Source organism: Carya illinoinensis, chromosome 3 (genome assembly GCF_018687715.1).
Source record: "Carya illinoinensis cultivar Pawnee chromosome 3, C.illinoinensisPawnee_v1, whole genome shotgun sequence".
NCBI classification, from domain to species: Eukaryota; Viridiplantae; Streptophyta; class Magnoliopsida; order Fagales; family Juglandaceae; genus Carya; species Carya illinoinensis.
Window position 1 is genome coordinate 6,030,340 of NC_056754.1, and position 20,947 is coordinate 6,051,286.

The 20,947-nt window shown below is 38.6% G+C and overlaps 1 protein-coding gene across 3 annotated transcripts; it reads right to left on the reverse strand.

Annotated features, from left to right (window-relative positions):
• Positions 1–6: 6 nt before the first annotated feature.
• On the reverse strand, positions 7–20,575 carry LOC122302851 (DNA ligase 6-like). Of its 3 annotated transcripts, XM_043114292.1 has the most exons (20): positions 19,940–20,378; positions 17,985–19,712; positions 17,754–17,871; positions 17,543–17,624; positions 8,957–9,059; positions 8,758–8,854; positions 7,666–7,768; positions 7,190–7,318; positions 6,775–6,822; positions 5,184–5,281; positions 5,010–5,075; positions 3,981–4,140; positions 3,663–3,770; positions 3,457–3,506; positions 1,812–1,846; positions 1,632–1,693; positions 1,385–1,546; positions 1,201–1,289; positions 779–878; positions 7–580 (listed from the first exon to the last, which is right to left on the reverse strand). In XM_043114292.1, exons 1-20 carry the CDS (start codon positions 20,232–20,234, stop codon positions 272–274), a joined length of 3,942 nt encoding a protein of 1,313 aa, XP_042970226.1. In that variant the 5' UTR covers positions 20,235–20,378; the 3' UTR covers positions 7–271. The 3 variants fall into 3 exon arrangements, with proteins under 3 accessions (XP_042970226.1, XP_042970225.1, XP_042970227.1); XM_043114291.1 differs by having other exon boundaries at positions 17,985–20,571; XM_043114293.1 differs by lacking the exons at positions 7–580; positions 779–878; positions 1,201–1,289; positions 3,457–3,506 and having other exon boundaries at positions 1,403–1,546; positions 17,985–20,575.
• Positions 20,576–20,947: the final 372 nt, after the last annotated feature.

A 20,947-nucleotide genomic window follows, 5' to 3' on the forward strand; every position in this document is an offset into this window, starting at 1 on the left:
ACAAAAGAAAAGAAAAACCATCTGCGCCCTCTTGTAGCTTTCATTATGCAGAAGTAGGAACATTCAAAATTTATATATTATTTGGAAGGCTCAAAAAAATAGCAAAAGGGAATAGATGGCTAATCTCCAATCTTCTCAAACGGTACATACAAAATTCCAGCTGCATCATCCTCTGTGCACTATACATTCAAATTTTTTTTTTTTCTTTACTATACATTCAACTATTTTGAAATACAAGAGCAGCTTATGTACAGAATGACAGAGACAATGTTCAATCTTCAGCTGCCACATCCATCCTTCGAGTCTGAGACTGAAACATTTCGGCTACATCTGCAGCTGTGCTACATTCTTCTGGATTTCTATCAGAAACGGGGCGGATGAATCTGGGGAATCTGATTGAGATACCTCGAGATGGATGAACTAAACCTATGGCTGCCTTGTGAACTGGTGACAGTGTGAAGTCTGCACCTCTTATTTGCCAAACAAGTTCTGGCAAAAACCACATGTCAGGCACTTCAGCTGTTAGATAATAAGGTGGCTTTTTGGATAAAATCCTGTCCCCAGAAAAGAAATCTTTCATCTGCATTTCAATGTAGGCATCCCAAGTCAGTGAGTTGTCCCTTCTAAAGAATTATTTTCTCCCGTAACAAACATGAAACTACTAAGTACATAAAATGATATGCTGCTAAATGCAGCTTTGGTTCATTTAAAACTTTCACCATAACTTTTGCCGACATGCACATAATAACCATGCAAAGTAAGCAACAATCATGATTACCTCTCTGTAAAAAGAATCTGCAAACCCAGACATGACACGGCACACACTTTGGAATTCCTCAGTGTCAGGGTTGTAACATGCCACAAGAAATGGACTGTACCTGCGACGTACGACAATAAAAATAAATATTTCTTTAGTAAAGAAACGGATACTTCTCTACCAAGAATGAACTATAGTTTATTGTTAATTATTTTAAGGATGTCAAAAATGCATTGTATTGTCACTTTTTTTTTTTTTCCTTTTGCAATGGTTTTACCACAAACTAAAATTTTCTGACCTAAAAGATGGAAATTATTTTAAGTTTCACGTAAATTCCAAATCAAGTGTTATAGCAAAATAGCTATCCGCAAGCAATATGAATGCCCCCCCCGGGGGGGGGGGGGTGGAGGGAGGTGGGGGGAGGTGTTGGGTTTGGTGTTTACCATCCAGCTTTTCTCCCATTTCCATGCCAAGCACCGATTGGGACTAAATCAAGAGAGTCACATAATCCTTCCACATAGTCACGCTTGACCTTCAAACAAAAGAATGGCGCCAATCAGGGGTCAATACTTTTTTGCTCTTCGTTAACTATATGAAGTAAGAAAACAGATATCATATGCCGATAACCTTTAACCATGTGTCAGTACGCTTTGAGGGAGAATATTCAGCATCAACATCTAATGATTTCACAATGATCCCTTCACATGAGGAGCGGAATGCATCTTCAAGAAAAGAATTTAGCTTGCTTAATGTGGCTTCATTTGTCATATAAGCATCATTTGCTTCAACCTACAAACAGATAAATCATATAAACCACTAATCATATAGTGGTTATTTAAAAAGACAAAACAAAAGGTAAAACTCAAGCACTTACTGTCATTTCCTTTGCATATTCAAAATATCCCAACTTCTCATCACAAAACAATTCCTTCAATTCTTTGAGTTTTTGGCACAAAGGGTTAAAGGATTAAATTACAATAAGTTTCAAGGGAAAAGAAGATTCTTAAATCCAGAAATAAAAGAACACTGCACCATAAGATGTGGAGATGCATACTTTTTCGTCTTTGGCGGAGAGGAAAACCCAAAAGCCTGCAAGAAAGTATGAAGCAAGCTAAATTTAAAAATTTATTCCAAAGATAAGATTGGATGCTGAAAATAGAATCACTGACTCTTGTAGCCAAGTGAAACCTTTCCCCCGCTAATAATGAGGTCTTAGGTTTGGGGATGGAATCTGGGAGGGGAAGGCACCGCCATGTTGTGTAACCTTTCTTTTTTCATCTTCCCAATCAGGACTATGAGTACCACAAAAAAAAATACACTCATTTGGTTTGACCACTTCCCAAGTCACTCGTAGAAAGGAAAATTTCAGAAATATGTCCCCACTACAACAAATTTCATCCATACAGTAAAATAAGGAAAGTCATGGAAATAGATGATAAATCAGTCAAATTAATAAATAAAATGCTTAAGATCCACCAACATGCAAGCTAGCAAATTGCAAAACTAGCTAGACCTCTGCTTGAGCTTGATTCCAGTATAATAAAACTGAGCTTGAATCGTCAAATATTAAACAGATACTCAACTTGTTTACATCTCTAGATACCAACAGTATCAGGACCACTTCATAATCACTAGGGGTGAGTTCGGTCCGGTCCGGTCCGGTCCGGGGAGGTTTTGTGGACCGGACCGGACCTATTCGGTCCAGGGTTTTTCCACCCTGGACCGGACCGAACTCCATCAGGACCGGTCCGGTCCGGTCCTATTCGGTCCGGTCCGGTCGGTCCAAGGTTGACTTTTTTTTTTTTTTTTTTTTTATCTAATGACATTTTTTTTAATATTTATGTAATTATATTGTAATATATTTAATATATATATAGTATTATATATATATTAGTAATATGCTAATACTATTAGTCTATTAGTAATAATACTATAACTAATAAATATATGTAATAATAACTATACTATAACTATCTATCAAAGAAAAAAAATAACTATACTATAACTAATAACTGTATGTAATAATAGTAATAGTGATAACTATATATTTATATAATATGCTAATATTTAATGACATTTTTTTTAATATTTATGTAATTATATTGTAATATATTTAATATATATACATATAGTATACTATTATATATATTAGTAATATGCTAATACTATTATATAAATAATATATATAAATAATATTTATTTTTTTTTATTTCTATTCGGTCCGGTCCGGGGTGAAAAACTCCCGGACCGGGACCGGACCGAATCTTTTCGGTCCCTTAAAAATGGGACCGGACCGGACCGGACCCAATTCGGTCCGGTCCGGTCCAAACAGTGCCGGTCCGGTCGGTTTTGCCGGTCCGGACCGGCCGATGCTCACCCCTAATAATCACAACAAAACATACATTGAATCACCTCCTTTTGATCAAGAAGTATCCTAAAACTTGCCACATTTCTGACATTTTGTGATTGGAAGTTACCCTTGATCACAATTTCTCAATACCATACACACTTGACAGATATATAAAACTTGACTATCTTGGTCAGTAAAGGGGGCAATGTTGATGGATACCACTGCTAAACATACTACAATAGTCCAAAATGTGCACACTTGCATGTATGGTTTTTTCCAAAATATTTGATGCACATATACGAGGCAAGAACACCCATCACAATACCAAGACAAAGTTGAAAATAATTACCGTTCTCCATTAGCAAACATTATATCGAATACAAACACGCAAATGTCAACCTGGTGTTTACAAGAAACCATCAGAATCATATCTAGAAGTTTAAACAAAAAGCATATTACCTTAAAGGTTCCATTTAAGGAAAAGCTCCATAGCTTTCATATTTAAGCATTAAAGTATTGGACTATATCATGAAGTAAAATAGGTACACATCAAACCTTTATGCTATTCACTGTGATAAAGGTATCTTTGCTCCCTCTCCCTCGTGACGATAGTTCTTGGAAGGACATGAGTCTGCAGCCATTCTTTCTATCAACTGCAACAACCTGAAACCAGGAAGGAACACATCCAGAATGATTAATGTTTATTTTATGATCTTTCATGTACCAGCTCAAAAATAAACCATCTAACCTTAAAATAGCATTAATTAAAATAAAATAAAATAAAAAAGCAACAAAAGGTTCAATCCCCCAACAACAAAGAAGCATCTGACAGAAACATGGTTTTACTTAATATAAAAAGTCAGATTCGTTTACCTCTGCATCCAGTACAAAAGTCACTGCAGAAGGTTTACATGACTCTTTAATTATATTAATCAAATCCGGAAATCTTGATGTCGTTTCATCTCCATTTCGAGAAAAAATACAAAAAGATCCATCAACTAATCTGTGAATTTGGCCACGCTGACCGTCATACCTAAAATCACAACAACAGGAACCAGTTCAGCAGATAATACAGCCAACTTACAAAAAATATAAAGTGAAATGGATAATAAAATGCCGATAACATATTGTCTACTCAATGACAACCACCAGACTAATAATGTTCATGACGAATACGTCTCATGCTGACTGAACAAAAGCAAAGAACAACGGAACTGAATTCTTTTTCTTCTTCTTTCAGTAATAAAACAAGATCAGAGATATAGAATGGCATCTAACTTGATAAAAGAGTTAAAGTTCCTCTGAATTCAGGAACATATATAAATAACTATGAACATTAGAAAGCCTCTATAAATAACTATTTGAAGTTGAGGACATTAGAAGAGAACTATGAACAAGCTAAAAACTACTATTCCCTGTATGACCTAAAGCAAGCCTCTATATGGTAAAAAAATGGAAACTGCTTGCCAAGGTCCTCAGATCATATTTGCTATAAGATTTCATATTACTTTGTTTCTTCCTCATCAGAGAGAGGCCCCTTAGGGAGTGGGGCCTATTAGTTAAAAATGGGCAAGTGAGAGGAGAAAGAAGAATGGAAAGGTAATATCTCCGATCTACTACTCATCTTGCTTGTGGCTAGATTCTTTCAATTCTACCATTATGGTGCCAATACGGTAAATTTATATAAAAACCTAATAAAGATACACAATAACATTAAAAACAATCAAAATTGTATGCAATACTTATAGCATATCCAAGCAAGAACCCAACATGATTACTGTCACCTGTCCATATGTTAATAAGCATAATCTATGATCAAACTCATCAAAACTTCAAACAAATGACTGAATGGGAAAAGACCGCAGGAAAATGATCTATCTAGCATAGAAAAAATGGGCGTACTTATATTCACATGTGAAAGCTTTATGTTCGAAGAGCTTCAGTGCTTGTGGAATACCATTTGTGATTCTATCAGAAGGAAGAAGCAATACAAACAATAAGCCGAAGCATTGCCATGCATCCTGCATAATTCCAAATGGGAAAAACACACATATCGCATATCCAAAGAATATATACTTTGCAAGCATAGGCTTGATAGGAATTCCTGGAACCATAGACAACGTTGAAGAAGAGAATTCGATGCCTTTGTTCATGAGAGAAGGAACAACCAGATCCTGCTTACAATTAATTAAACAGGTGTTACATTTTCAGATGGTGATTGTAACGTACACTTCCCAAATATCTTCCAAGTTCATCACAAGAAAGGAGTACACAAAACAGCAGCTATATAGAGTATGCAGGTCAATTCTATACTGTATACAAGCCTATGAATAAAATTCCTTGATTACACATAAGAAAATTGCATAACGTATACTAACCACCACCATAACATAATACAAAGGAAATCAACAGGAGTATAAGCAAATTTATCACTAAAGAAAATGTTAAACCTAATAAGATGAACTCCCCAATCCAGCTCCCCCTCTCCCAATCACATGTCCACAACTCGTTTTCAAATTCTATAGCATTAGCACTATCTTGTATTGAAGATGCCTTACCTCTAATATCCAATTATTTTTCTAAGTACACAATCAAAAGTATGATGCCAACCCTTTTTTTTATATAAGTAAGAAATTTATTAAAAATCATAATCAAGCATAGCCCAAATACACAGGAAGTGTACAAGAGAGAGACACCTAATTACGAGCTAACCCTGAAAAACAGTACAAAAAGTCATTAAGACTATTCTCATCCAATACAATAACCAAAGCCCACAGCAGCAAAGTATGAAAAAAGAAAACTCTAATCCCTTCCACTGATCGTTCTCTGTTCTCAAAACAGCACCCATTCCTCTCATGCCTAATACACCACATAAGACAAAGAGGTACCATCTTATAAACGGTTGCAATTTGACGGTTTCCTAGAATCCTTCTCCAACAAGCCAAAAGGTTCCCCACCCTCTTGGGCATCACCCAAGCAATTCCCCCACCTTAGCAAAGACCTCATCCCACAAAGCCTTCAACTTCATACGATTTATTTCCTCCAAAAGTTGAGGTAGTGGCTATCAAAGCAAGGTGTAAAGTTGTTGAGACAGAAATACATTAAACAATCAGTCCCTAGGCTAATTAATTTCTAGTTCAAAGATCAGCACTTTGCAATTGATCAAGAACTTGCTAATAATTGCCTTCCAAATGGTGTTAATGCAGTCAGAATTCAAAAACAGAGCATAAGGATTAACAAATAAAACAAATTCTATTAGCAGCATGAGCAGAGAAGCATTTCTTTTCTTTTCTTTTCTTTTATAAGTACGAGCAGAGAAGCCTTTCTTTTCAAAACAGTTTACAAAATAAACAGATGTAGCATACAGCTGGGACGAATGTACAAGCTCTGCCCCTGTAACGCCCCAATGGAAAGCCCAAACCACATGGCCTATACTCCAAAAGGATTAGTCAATGATACAATTGGAGCTCCATTAGAACCTTATAAAGAGCAAGAACTTCTCCTTCACAAGCAATGTGGGATCCCATACACCACATACCCTCAATCTTATCATATGGGGGTATCACAGCCCCCAACAAGAATAAAAGAAAATTCAAATTTAAGTTTCCAGGGAAGGGAAAAAAATGAAAACAGCAAAGAATTTTAATGCATAAAACCAAATACTAACCAAATTGGGGAGGATATTATAGGCTTCAACCACTGCCACAGAGAGGCACTGGAAAGAAACCAAAAGATCAAGTAACCATCAGAAACTATATAACAAAAACAAATTCTACCAAATTAAGTATACCCACATTAAATAATTACTAATTAACTTCACAAACAATTTTTTTTACCAGTACCTCTTTTATAAGTAAATCAGTTTTTTTTTTTTTTTTATCAGTAATTCACAAACAATCTTTGAAAATTTTAAAAAGAAAAAGAAAAAATCTTCAAAAATAATCAGAGATTATGTAAAAACTTATTTGTTTGAATGGTAGATAGAATAAAAGATCTAAAAAGTGCTGACTAAATGAAGAATTAAAAAGATAAAACGATGAGAAAAAAGGTGGATCTTGTTAAAAGCAGTGGAAAGAATTCACCTGAAGCTTGTCCTTCAAATTATCAACTGTTCCTTCGGGGTAAAAGTCAGGGGAGGAATTAATAACAACTGCTTGAGCCAAAGCAGGAAGAACAGTTCGGATCATTGCTCCAATCCGTAAATTCCTTATCTGCAGAGAAATGATACTGAAAACGGGGCACTCACAAAACATAGTTCAGTACAGAAGTTAAACCACATGTTAAGTTCCACCAATTATCATATGCATTAAAAAATACTTCTGCTTCTCTCCCACCCTATTTGAAAGTAGAATAACAGCATGAATTTACTGAAACCAACACCCTTCCTAAAATTCCCTTAGATGAGCACAGTAAGATGTGTTCAAGTATGAAAAAAGGGTAACTTCAGAAGCAACGGATCCTCCCTTCTGTTTTCTTACCTTATTCAATTCAGATGGCAAAATATAAGTATTAAGATAAATTTAGACATGTCCAAGTCAAACTATGTTAAAAGACTTACCAAAGTTCTAACAAGAAACTTCATCTCCTTCTCTCTACAAGCACACATGAGATTTACAATAAGGTTTTTCTTTCGAACAGTGCTTCCATTGCCTGTTTGCACACTGATGAATATCATATAAGAAGACCGAGGATATTATAACAAACTGCTAGCAATTAGTGTCATGTCTAAATATGTAAATCATTTAAATAAGTTCTTTTTTTTATAAGCTATTAAATTAGGTTCATTAAATTCCATAATCTCGAACTTGAAGTTTATTGAAATTATTTCTTTGATACTAATCAACAATACAAAAGAGATGATTTCTTTTAAAACCTCTAGAAATAAGACTCAGTTTCGTAGGGCTTCTCAAAGGTACTGAGCTTGTAAAAGCAGAAATGAACCTTGAGCTATTTTGATAACCCAAAACGCGACTGTCTTGATAATTTTAACAAAGTCTTGTGATCTTTAAAAGCATCCACAATTATTTTCTATATTAAAAAAAAAAAAACACTCATATCATTATAAAATCATATTGTTAAAGTATTAGGATAATACTAATGTGGACCATTATGTGGTAATATTTACTAACTGCATTAGCAAATCAGTATATCCAGGTAATTATCAAAATTTCAAACTGAGCACCAAGAGAATATAATGGAAAAATGAAAACAAGTCACCATCAATGAAAAATTTATAAAATGGAAAAACATTTTTGAAGCTGAAACAGACAGAAGTTAAATGGAAAAATCAAGTATTGGATCTCTCTCACATGTGCATGCACGTACGCCATACGGCATACCTAAATTCTAAGACCTTACTATGCACCCACATTTTTGGGGGAAGGAGATGCCCATTTGTCTAAAATCTACCCTACCAAGGCATTACACCTCACTGATAATCCCATCCAATAAGGGCTATCCTTCTTCTACTTATTCCTTTGGCATGTCAGAAAACTACCACTGAATAATCATCAATATGTCCATTAAGCTCATAATTCTTTGATAGGTAATCAAGAAGTTTTATTCATAGAAGTAGGCAAAGCCCAAGTACACAGGGCCATAAAGCTCATAATTCTGTCATAAATAGAAAATCAAGATGGATTATTCATACCTTATCTTTCGGAGTGCAGAAAATACATCTCTAATAAGAAGTGGTGGAGGAGTGACAAGTAAAGTCTGTGTTTGTCGGCATTCTTGAGCAACATCACCTTTAAGTATAATAGACTATTTCATACGTTATATAAGAATCTTGCAGCAAGAAACAGTTCGGCAGACAAAATCTAAATAAGAAAAAAAACATTTGTTACTACCAAGATCACCGAGCTTGTTATACATCTCCCTTATTTTGGACCGATTTGTGCCACATGCCTCTTCCAGTGCTGATGTGACCAAACTTCCACCGATGTTTAGTTCCTGGAGCATAGTATGACATGAGGACATGCACAGGAACAGATTCTTAGAGCCCATTTGGATTCTTAGAATATCTCAATATATCTGAAAATAGTAGTGAAATAGTTTAAGTTAAAATATTTTATTGAGTTTTGGGAAATGAGAGAAAAAGTTGAATACAAATATTATAAAGTTCAAAAATTGTTTGAATATAATTTTTTAAAATTATTTATGTTTTGAAATTTAAAAAAGTAGTCTTGTTTTTTGTGTTTTGTTTGGGAATTTTGGGACAACTGTAATGATTAAATGAAAAAGTTGAAGATTTGAAATTGAGAAATGTTTTATGTTTAAGTGATGTTTGGGAAGGAAATATCTAAGAAATATATCTGTAAATAGTAGTGAAATAGTTTAAGTTAAGATGTTTTATTGAGTTTTGGGAAATGAGAGAAAAAGTTGAATACAAATATTATAAAGTTCAAAAATTGTTTAAATATAATTTTTTTTTTTTTTTTTTTTTTGAGAAAAGTAAGAAGTATATTAATAAAAGAATTGGCAAAGCCTTGTTCAATACAAAGAATGTCCTAACTATGTAGGAACAAGGGAAATAAGGAAATCATGCAAATCTTGGCCATTAAAATTAACAGCAATGGCCCAAGTACAAAGAATTCTAAAAAAGAAAGCTTTAAGTTCCTCCATCGATCTCTCTTTGTCCTCGAACGTCCGTGCATTGCGCTCCTGCCATACGCACCACATGATACAAATCGGAATCATCTTCCAGAAGGCCTTTATCTAGTTGTTACCCCTTATGTCAGTCCAGCTAGCTAGTGTTGCCACTACTGTCTCCAGCATAACCCAGCCCAAGTCTAAGCGGCTAAATACCTCGTTCCACAACCCTCTAGCTACCTCGCAGTGTAGTAGTAGATGCCCCACCGATTCGCCCCCGTTCCTACATATACAACACCAATCTACAATGATCACCCTTCGTTTTCTCAGATTATCCATTGTGAGAATCTTCCCCAGAGCAGCTGACCATACAAAGAAGGCCGCTTTGAGGGGAGCTTTGTGTTTCCACATTCTTTTCCATGGGAACTGGGGGTGATGCGTTTGTGTTAAGGACTTATAGAACTCACGTACCGTGAACATACCTTTGTTTGAAGGTATCCACCACAATACGTCTAAGGGCTGGTTGCTTGGTCTGATTGAGTATAACAAACTTAGAAAGGCTTCAAAGCTGTCCAACTCCCAATCTTGCGCTGCCCTGCTAAAATTGATGTTCCATTGGATTTGATTCCCTACTACCACCATGACCTCAGCCACCGAGGCCTCTCTGGCACTTGCCACCCTGAACAGTGTCGGGAATAGTTCCTTAAGTGCACAATTACCGTACCATGTGTCGTGCCAGAACTTGATTCTATTCCCTTCTCCTAAACGAAGACTAGTGTGCCGAGAGAAAACCCCCCAACCTTGCCTGATATGTTTCCACAACCCCACACCGTACGCCCCTCTTACTTCCTTAGTACACCATCCACCCCATGAACCTCCGTATTTACTCTCAATCACCAACTTCCAAAGTGCTTCTGGTTCTCTATGGTAACGCCATAACCACTTACCAAGTAATGCTCTATTAAACAGTCTCAAATTTCTTATGCCCAGACCACCATTTGCCAGAGGCCTACATACCTATTCCCACCTGACAAGATGAAACTTGAATTCCTCGCCCATAACTCCCCACAAAAAATCCCTTTGAAGCTTTTCAATGCGAAGTGTCGTCCGTGCTGGAATAGGGAATAAGGACAGGAAGTAAGTCGGAAGATTGGATAAAGTACTCTTGATAAGAGTAGTTCTACCCCCTTTAGATAAATACATACGCTTCCACTCTGCCAATCGATACTCTATTTTCTCAATCACCGTGTCCCAGATAGTAGCCGCTCTCGAAGGAGCCCCCAATGGAAGGCCTAGATAGGTCATAGGGAGTGAGGCGATCTTGCATCCCAGAGTATTAGCCAAGAGTCTTAACTGCAGAACGCCTCCAATAGGCACCATCTCTGACTTGTCCAAATTCACTTTCAATCCTGAGACCACCTCGAAACAGAGAAGTAATACCTTCGGGACCCAAACCTGGCTTTGGTCGACCTCGCAGAAAATTAAGGTGTCATCTACAAATAATAAGTGAGAAATACTGATATTACCCTCTCCCGAGGGACCGATTGAATACCCGTTCAACCTCCCATTTGCAACCAGAACTGAAATCATTCTACTCAAGGCTTCCATCACAAAAACGAAAAGAAGTGGGGACAATGGATCGCCTTGTCTCAGGCCTCTTGTGCTACTGAAGAATCCCGTTGGGCTTCCGTTTATTAGGATTGAAAATTTCACTGTAGAGATACACCAACGGATCCAGGAACACCATCTCCCTCCAAAGCCGCACTTTCCCAGAATGTCTATAAGAAAATCCCAGTTGACATGGTCGTATGCCTTCTCCATGTCTAACTTGCAAATAATCCCTGGAAGGCCCGCTTTCATTCTACTGTCCAAACATTCGTTTGCAATGAGTACCGCATCTAAAATCTGCCTATCCTTTACGAAGGCATTTTGAGGATTTGAGATTATTTTTCCCACTGTCTCGCTAAGACGATTCGCAAGAACCTTAGATAGAATCTTGTACACCCCATTAACCAAGCTTATGGGTCTAAAATCCTTAATCTCCTCCGCCCCCACTCTTTTTGGTATCAAAGCAAGAAAAGTGGCGTTTAAGCATTTCTCAAACTTTCCAAACAAGTAGAACTCCTGGAACACCTTCATTAGATCCTCCTTTTGTACCTCCCAGCATGTTTGAAAAAATCCCAGAGAGAAACCATCAGGACCTAGTGCCTTATCTGATGCCATTTTCCTAACCACTTCTAACACCTCCCCTTCATCAAACGGCCTCTCCAAACGATTTGCCTCCATCGTCCCTATGGTGTCAAAAATCAGCCCCTCTAACTTAGGCCTCCAAACCTCCTACTCGGAAAGAAGTTGTTCAAAAAAACCAACCACATGATTGTTAATCACTTGCTCTTCCTTACGTTCTACCCCATCAATCTTCAACTTCTCAATATTATTATATCTCCTATGAGAATTAGCAATTCTATGGAATAACTTTGTGCTACAATCACCTTCTCGCAACCATAACGCTCTCGACTTCTATCTCCATGAGATCTCTTCCATAAGGATGAACCTCTCGAGATCTGAAACCAAAACTAACTTTTGAGCCGCTTCCTCCTGGTTCAAAGGCCTAGATTCCTGAACCCTTTCAAGTTCTTGAATCTCTGTTTCTTGGTTTTCATAAGTTCCCTGATGTTACCAAAGGATTGCATATTCCACTGTTTTAAGTCTTGCTTCAAGGCCTTTAGTTTTCCAGCAAAGATGTAGCTTGGAGTACCCTGTATCTGATAGGATGACCACCATCTTCCAACCCTATCCACGAAACCTTCACATTTCAGCCACATATTTTCGAACTTAAAATGCCGACGCCTTCTTTGAATCCCCCCGCTATCCAACATAATAGGCCAATGATCCGAGCATAAACGTGTTAATCTTTTTTGCCATACCTCCGGATAATGAATTTCCCACTCCGGGGAGATTAAAAATCTGTCAAATCTTGACCAAGTCTGATTGTTAGCCCACGTACCACAACCACCCGCTAGAGGTAAGTCTACAAGGTTTATCTCAAAGATGCATTCGGAAAAATCAGCCATAGCGGACCTCATTCTTCTGTTTCCATAACACTCACTTGGGAATCTTGTGACATTGAAATCACCACCAATGCACCAAGGGAGATCCCACTAGCTATGCACCCCTCCTAACTTGTCCCACAGTAATTTTCTATCGGTGTCTAAGTTAGGACCATAGACCCCTGCAAAGGCCCACAAGAAACCATCTAGCACATTCCTAAAAGAACATGCTACTGAGAAGAGACCTATAAACTCCTCCCTTTTTTCCACCACCCTTTTGTCCCACATCACCAACACTCATCCTGAGGCCCCATTAGCTGCCAAGTACACCCAATCTACGTATATACAGCTCCATAAACTGCGTATTGTTTTTGTAGAAATAATTTTCAGCTTCATCTCCTGTAAACAAATAATATCCGCCTTCCACTCCCGCAGTAAGTTTCTTACTTGAAGTCGCTTACTAGCCTCATTAAGTCCGCGGACATTCCATGAAAGGATTTTTGGTTTCATTTATTGGGTAAAGCCAGCCCCTTCCCTTTTGATCTCTCCCGGCTTGAACTACCTTCAGAATTCATAGACCATGTAAGTCTCTTGAGTTCGCGCTGTTTCTTGGAATCAGTTTTTCTTTGTTGTTGGTGTCCAGCTTCAATAGCTGTGAATAACGCCATGAATTGTTCCTCATACCCATCACACTTCAGACCTATCAAGTCCTTAATATCACTAATTGTCTGCAACACCCAGTCTGAAACATAGGCTGGGTCTGGGTACAAACAATTCAATGGGATAGGATTCTGCACTCTATACTCCCGCTGTTCCTCTAAGCCTTCATTATCTTCCCCACTCACAAGCCCAACAGACCTGCCATGATCACTCAAACTCTGTTCTTCACTTGCCGACACATACTAAAAAAGATCCTCACATTCCAAGTTTACAGATGCCCCTGTCCCGTAATCCCCCACCAAAGCGACCTCCCTGTGTAGCATTTCTCTCTGGAGCTTCGCCGGCGAAATGGGTGCAACTTCCCCCTCCGATAGTTTCGTCGTCACTTTCTGTTTCTCGGAGAGAAAGTCCGTCTCCTGCCAATGGCCTCGTGAGGATTCCAGCGGAGGAGAGACCCTCCCCCCATCTTGACCCGGATTCGTTGCCCGAGCCCTCCACTCCTTACGAGCTTGCATCGTCTTCCTTAGTTTCGGCCCCTCTTCATACCAATCCCAGGCCCACTCCCCGTGTGTCCAAGCCTCATTCCTGAACGCAACCTGGGCCTTGGCCCGTGGCCCATCTTGGTTACCTTTAAGAGCCCTTCCCCTAAAACTCCCCGTTCCGTATCTCCCCCTTATGGCCCCGACATCAACTACAATTTTAGCCACCTCTCCCTGCAACTTCTCCATTTGAGTCTGCAAATCACGAACCATGCAGAGCACCTCCCTCACGTCTCTGCCATCATCTCTCACCCACGTCTGGTCACGAGGGGCTCGATGTGGCCCTACTGCCTCTAGGCTTCCCCCACCGACCCCCTTACTCTTCTCTCCTTGCGTCCCTGCCGCCACAACCACCTCCTTGTATGACCTCGCTGACGATTCTTCTCTCCACAGGTTCCTCTGTGCACCTTCTACAAGCTCCACCTTGCTTCTGTCCAACTGTGAGCCATCCTTTAGGATCCCGGAAAGTCTTTTCCAGCCCCTACCTCCCTCCTCATCAGGAATAATGAGGAAACTCCTACGACCTCCCTCACCATAGACAGAGACCGCCAAAAAATTACCTCTACTGTTCGAGCCTCTCTGTACTACGAAACTCCGATAGCCTTCCCTCTTGGATGAGTAACTTTCACCCCTCCCACAATCCTCCAAAGCTCTCCCCAGCCATTGCGCAATGTGCAATCCCAACAACGGCTCTTGTTTGAACCTCTTCCCTCTCTCAGTTAAACGTATTAAACCACATTCTCTCACAACCGAAAATAATTTGTTTTCAATCACAATATCCCGGGAATAAATCATTGTAACAATCGGTATCACAAATACACTTTCCTAACTAACTTCCATCCTCAACAAAACAAAGAAAACACAGAAAGTTTCGCACTTGTAAGGAGAGAAAAATTTTAGGAGAGAGAAATGCTACACATGGAAAATCTTTTTAAATTATTTATGTTTTGAAATTTGAAAAAGTAGTCTTGTTTTTTGTGTTTTGTTTGGGAATTTTGGGAAAACTGCAATGATTAAATGAAAAAGTTGAAGGTTTGAAATTGAGAAGTGTTTTATGTTTGAGTGATGTTTGGGAAGAAAATATCTAAGAAAACTTGAGAAGAGTTATAGTGCCAAACGGACCCTTAGTGTCGAAAGATTTCCAAGCTTAGAGATTGGACAGGTTGAAAAGGTTCTTTAACCTATCAGATTCTCAATTTTAGTAAATAGCACTCCTGAAGGTTTTTTCAATAGCTCTTGGGGCTCGAGACAAGGGGGCCCTTTATCTCCTCTTTTGTTCATTTGGGTAATGTATGTGTTGAGTAGAATGTTGAAGGTAGAGTCGAACAAGGGCATTATTTCGAGCTTCAAGGTGGGTGGCTCTTCGAATGGTTGCTTAAACGTATCTCATCTTCTCTTCACTAATGACACATTGATCCTTTGTGAGCCGGACCCTAATCAGATTGTGATCCTTGAGGGCTCTTTTGCTTTGTTGTGCAGCTGTCCCCAGACTTGAGGTGAATCTATTGAAATCTCAAATGGTTCATGTTGGCTTGGTTCATAACTTAGGTGAATTGGCTGCTATCTTGGGCTGCAAGGTGTCATGCTTGCCTATGAAGTATCTTGGTCTTTCTTTGGGGACTCCTCATAAATCCAAGACAACGTGGGATGAGATTGTTGAAAAGATCAAATGTAGAATGGCCGGTTGAAGAAGGATTTATTTTTCCAAAGGGGGTAGAACCACCTTAATTAAGAGCACATTATCTAACCTCTCGACATACTTTTTATCTTTATTTCCCTTGCCTGCAAGGGTGGCGAATAGACTGGAGAAGCTTTTTCGTTATTTCTTGTGGGGAGGCTTAGAGGATGAGAAAAAATTCCACTTGATTGAGTGGGATAAGATCTGCACCCCCTTATCCTATGGTGATTTTGGGGTTAGAAAGATGAGAAACTTCAATATTGCACTACTAGGGAAGTGGTTATGGCGGTACCATCGAAAAGGGGATGCTCTTTGGAGGAATGTTATTGATGTCAAATATGGGAGTGTTTGGGGAGGTTGGTGCTCAAATGAAGTAAGAGGGACATATGGTGTGGGAGTTTGGAAATTTGTCCAAAATGGATGGGAAGATTTCTTCAACAATTTGAGATTTAAGGTGGGAAGGGGAACACAAATCAGATCTTGGTACAACACTTGGTGTGGTGAAGTTGCCTTGATGAGTGCTTTCCCCTCTCTTCACAGGATTGCATTGAACAAGGATGTTGTAGTGGCCGATAACATGGTCATTTCTTCTGGTTTTCCTCAATGGTCTGTGAGGTTCATTAGAGTTGCCTAGGATTGGGAGACGAAAGATATTACAAAATTTTATAGTGCATCCACTGAATTTAAATGTTGGAGGGGAGGACATGTTGGTTTGGATTCATTCGGGGAACAAGAACTTCTTGGTAAACTCCTTTTATAAGGTTATGTTGATCCATTCTACCATTGTCTTCCCTTGCAAGAGCATTTGGAGGAGTAACGTTCCCCTCAAGGTTGCTTTCTTTGGCTGGTTGGCCTTCCATGGGAAAATAGTGACTACTGATAAGCTAAGAAAGTGCAGTATTGTTATGACAGATTGATGCTTTATGTGCAAAATAAATGGTGAATCGACGGATCATCTTCTTCTTCATTGCGACATGGTTGAGGCTCTATGGGATGAAATCTTTACTAGGATTGGTATTGCTTGGCCATGCCTAGGAGGGTGGAAGATTTTACTATCATGTTGAAGAGGTATTCAGGACAATCGTCAAATTGCAGCTGGAAGACGATGCCTCTACGTCTCATGTGGTGCACTTGGAATGAACAGAACAGTTGTTGTTTTGATAACAAGGAACATTCGATGGGAGGGTTCAGAGACTTTTTCTTCATACACTGTTACTTTTGGCTTTGGCTATTTATTTAATGGGATTAGTTTTAATGACATGCTGTTTTCCATAGTGCTTAGCTTGTAATTAGGTTCATCTCTTATGTACTTCCTGTGTACCTGGGCAAGGCCTAATCACGTGGATCAATAAATTCTTCTTACTTAAAAATAAAAAATAAAAAATAAAAAAAAAAATTGCCATTGTCAGCAGAAAAAATATTAAGAAGTGCATTGGGCAGAAAGAACATTTAAAGTATCAAGGTTATGTATAACAGTATCTATTCTAGTCCTTCTCGTCAAAATCATCAAAACCACACCCAAAATAATTAAGTTGCATTATAAACGCATCACAGATTTCCATTTTTCCTGATATTATCGATTTTAGGGTACCTTTTTAGAAAAGCAACAAGAATAAGATGGGGATGCAGTTGTAACTGAGAAACATTGAAAATTCAATCAATTTTAAGAATAGAAATCAGAAAATTTTAAAATTTCATACAAATCTAAAAGAACAAGAAAACAAGCAAACTTCTTTGATAGATGTCTAGATAAACCATGCCCTTCACATAATGACTAGCCCCACAATGGTATTATTTATACTGCATAAACCAACAAAAAGTTACTAACGATATTTCTTTATTGTGATAACTGACCACCAAGCCAAAGTCATCTCCAACTCCAGAACAGGAGAAAGATTGCAGAGGTAAGGGACTCACTATATTTTCATGGTTAGCAGCAATCTTATTTGTGCACAAATATACGGCAGGCAACACATCCTCGGGAGACAAAGTCAGCAGACTGTCATAAAAACAATTCAGGCAAAGATTGTGCCCCATTTAGATACCCTAATCAAACCATAACAGAATGAATGTATATCTATCTACGTATCTATCAACAGTATCAAAGATGAAATCTACAGCAATAAACCTTCTGAACATATTGCACAACATAGAAGTAGCTTTTATCTTTCCTTTCTCATCCTCAAGCAGGTCAAATGTTCTTGCAAGATGTATAAATGGAGCAGGTTGTCCACTTCTCCAGCATGCTGCAAATGTATCTCAGCAAGGTGAAATATTGCCATTAAAAATATTTAGAATCAAAAGATATGAGCAAGAAAACTCGAGATGTTAGAGAACTTCAAATTATAAAATGACTAACCATGCTTTATAGGATCATATTTGTCTGCCGGTAGCGCTACAAGCGTTGCATCCACGTCCTTTGTTAACAATGCCTGCACGCAGATATCAGGAGTATGTTCTGATTTGCCTGACACATTCTTTTTTTGGCCAGGAGAGCAGTTGTCCATATTACTCTGCTCCAGAACTGATTTAACAGAGTCACCAAGGCCACCCTGAGTATCACGGTAGTATATATCCAGTGCCTTATTAACATCTCCTTTTGTTTTATTTAGGATCGTAGCAGCATAGCCTTTAGATGATTCGTTACCATTTATTATTTGAATAAACTGAGCTATTTCATCCCTGTATAATTTCGCATCATCATTAGGCACCAGATTTTCATCTTTAGGGCTTTCCTCCAACAAGGTTCCAACCTTACCACCTTGGGAAACATCAGGCAAAACTTTACTGAAAAACCTTGTTATTGTAGGTTGTTTTGATCCACCAGAGTACGACTTCGTATTGACCTTTACTTTCTTGTCCAGCTTATTCTCGGTCTTTGTTTTCGTTTTTCCAGGAGAAGTGCCATTTTTAATTGAATTGACTTTTACCCTCTTGTTTGGCTCAGCCTCAATAGTCCTTTTCCTTTTTCCAGGGGAAATGTTACTCTTGATTGGATCTATCAGATTGACTGACTTATCAAATTGACTTAAAAATTTGTCCACACTTCCAACAGGATTGCTCGTAACAAAGCCTGGGTTTGAAACCGAGGTGGAGTCATTAAGTAAGCTTTTCTGAGAAGACTCAGAAGCTTTACAAGTGAATACTTGCTTGTGAAATTCAGTTTCACGCTCATAGAAATTGGAGGCCGCCTCAACAATATCCCTTCCTGAGCTGCTAATCAGATCTAACATTTGGCTTCTAGTGACCCATGCTGGCAAACAATCACAAAGTTCCTGAATGATTTTCTCTGTTTCATCGTCATTCAACATGGATAGATCTTGTGAACAAGGTTGTTGGAGAGAAGATGCATCATCATCATTCAATAAGACCGGATCTTTTGTAACCGATTCTTTCAGAGACAATGACGATTCCAACACAAAACCCGAATAACCAGTTTTAATGACTTCTGCCACAGATGCCTCGGCCTCGTTATCCCGGTCCAGACACTCATTCGAGGCACCACTTCCGTCCTTTTCAACCTTGTCAACCATCTCAAAAGAGCCTCGATAAAAGCCCCTCAAGAACTCTTTCTTGTTGGCCATTTCATCAACAAACCCAGCAAAATGCTTTCGCATTTTATTAGCATGCTTACTCTCAAGGTTTTCAACATCCAACCCCACTGTAGGAACAACACGCTTCGGTTTCAACAGCTTCACATAATCCCTAAGTTCATCATAGTTTGAATGTTCGCTATACGGTACAAGATGAATATCAAAAGAATCCTTAGACCTCACCGTAAATTTATTGCGCTTCACTTCATATGTCCACCCTGTAGGAACAAAACCCACTACCTTCGAGTACCCTCTTTCCTCCATGATCTCCTTCATTTTCACAAAATTCGGCCTAAAATAAGGCCATGTCTCACCCAATACATTCCACCCAACAACATGAACATCACTTTCACGCTCATCCTCTGTAAACACCCCTCTATCGCCGTACCCCAAAGCACGCAGAATATCCATTTTTCTAGCGTCCACATATATCTTCCTATCACACCTCCGAGCAATTTCAAGCAAAATCTTCTCTTTCCCAATAACATAAGTAGCTACAAGAAACAAAACATTTTTCATTAGACCAACCTTGTCATACTCACCTCCTATTCTCTCTATGACACTCGCAACATACTCGACAGACTCATCTTGTGACGGAAACACAAATTTCGGATTACAATACGTAGTATCCAAGAAAACCGCATCCGATCCCGTAAATTCAGAGAAAAGAGGCTCTAATTTCATGGAATCGCAAAACCGGAAATCGCCTGTGTGAACAAACCTCTCGAATTTACCGTTGGGACCTGGAATCCTGAACAGAAATTGCACCGCACCGGGACAATGATTCGCGTCGACAAGTATAACCTCACTGCCGTCGATTGCAACAGTTTCTCGAAGCGGTAATGGAATGACGAACGGCGAAGGGACATTGAGAACTTCAACGAGGAGACGAGCGGTAGTGTGGGAGCAGAAAACGACACCTTTGGACCAATTGGGGGAAAGGCCGGTGTAGTGGTCGGAGTGGAAGTGGGAAAGAAAGTAGGAAACGGAGAAATCACCGGCGAAACGGAAGGCATCGATCGCGAAACGGGTTTTGGGGATGAGTTTGGACCGGGGAAAAGAGGTGGGAACGGAAGAAAGAGAGAGAGGAAGTGGTGGTTCTTGTTGTTGGCGGAGGGATTGAAGGGCAGTGAGAAAGAGGTGGGAAGAGTCCAGTGCTAGGGTTTCGGAGGATTGGGAAGCCATGGCCCATGGAACACAGGGAGTCTAGTGGTGAGTGGTTTTGCTTTGGAGAACTACAATGGAAGTAGAGGCATTCTGGTGTGTGCGAGAAACGAGAAATAGGAGAGAGGCGCGTATTGTACATGTGAAGCATGCAAGTCGTAGGTTGTTCGGTTTTATGAGATAGAATTCCTTCTTCTTCTTTTGGCCTTTTTGAGCAAGAATTGCTTGTTCTGTACTATACGTATTTTTGTAAGATTCGTAATGAATATTTTATGAATATTTACATTTTATGACTATTTACATTTATATTATTTATGAATATTTAGATTTATATTATGGTGCTTAATGGCTTCTTTTGTTAATAGTTATAATGATTTATAATCATTATTTAGGCTAATAGTCTTTTCTACTGTTTTAATTGTATAATTTGTAAGGAATGATAATTTTAAAGAAAAAGTTGAATATTTATATATTTAGTTTTTAGGTATATTAGGAATTGTCCAATCTTGTAAATTTCTTTCTATGTCTATGATGCTATAATCTTTTTGATTTACATTTTCAGTTT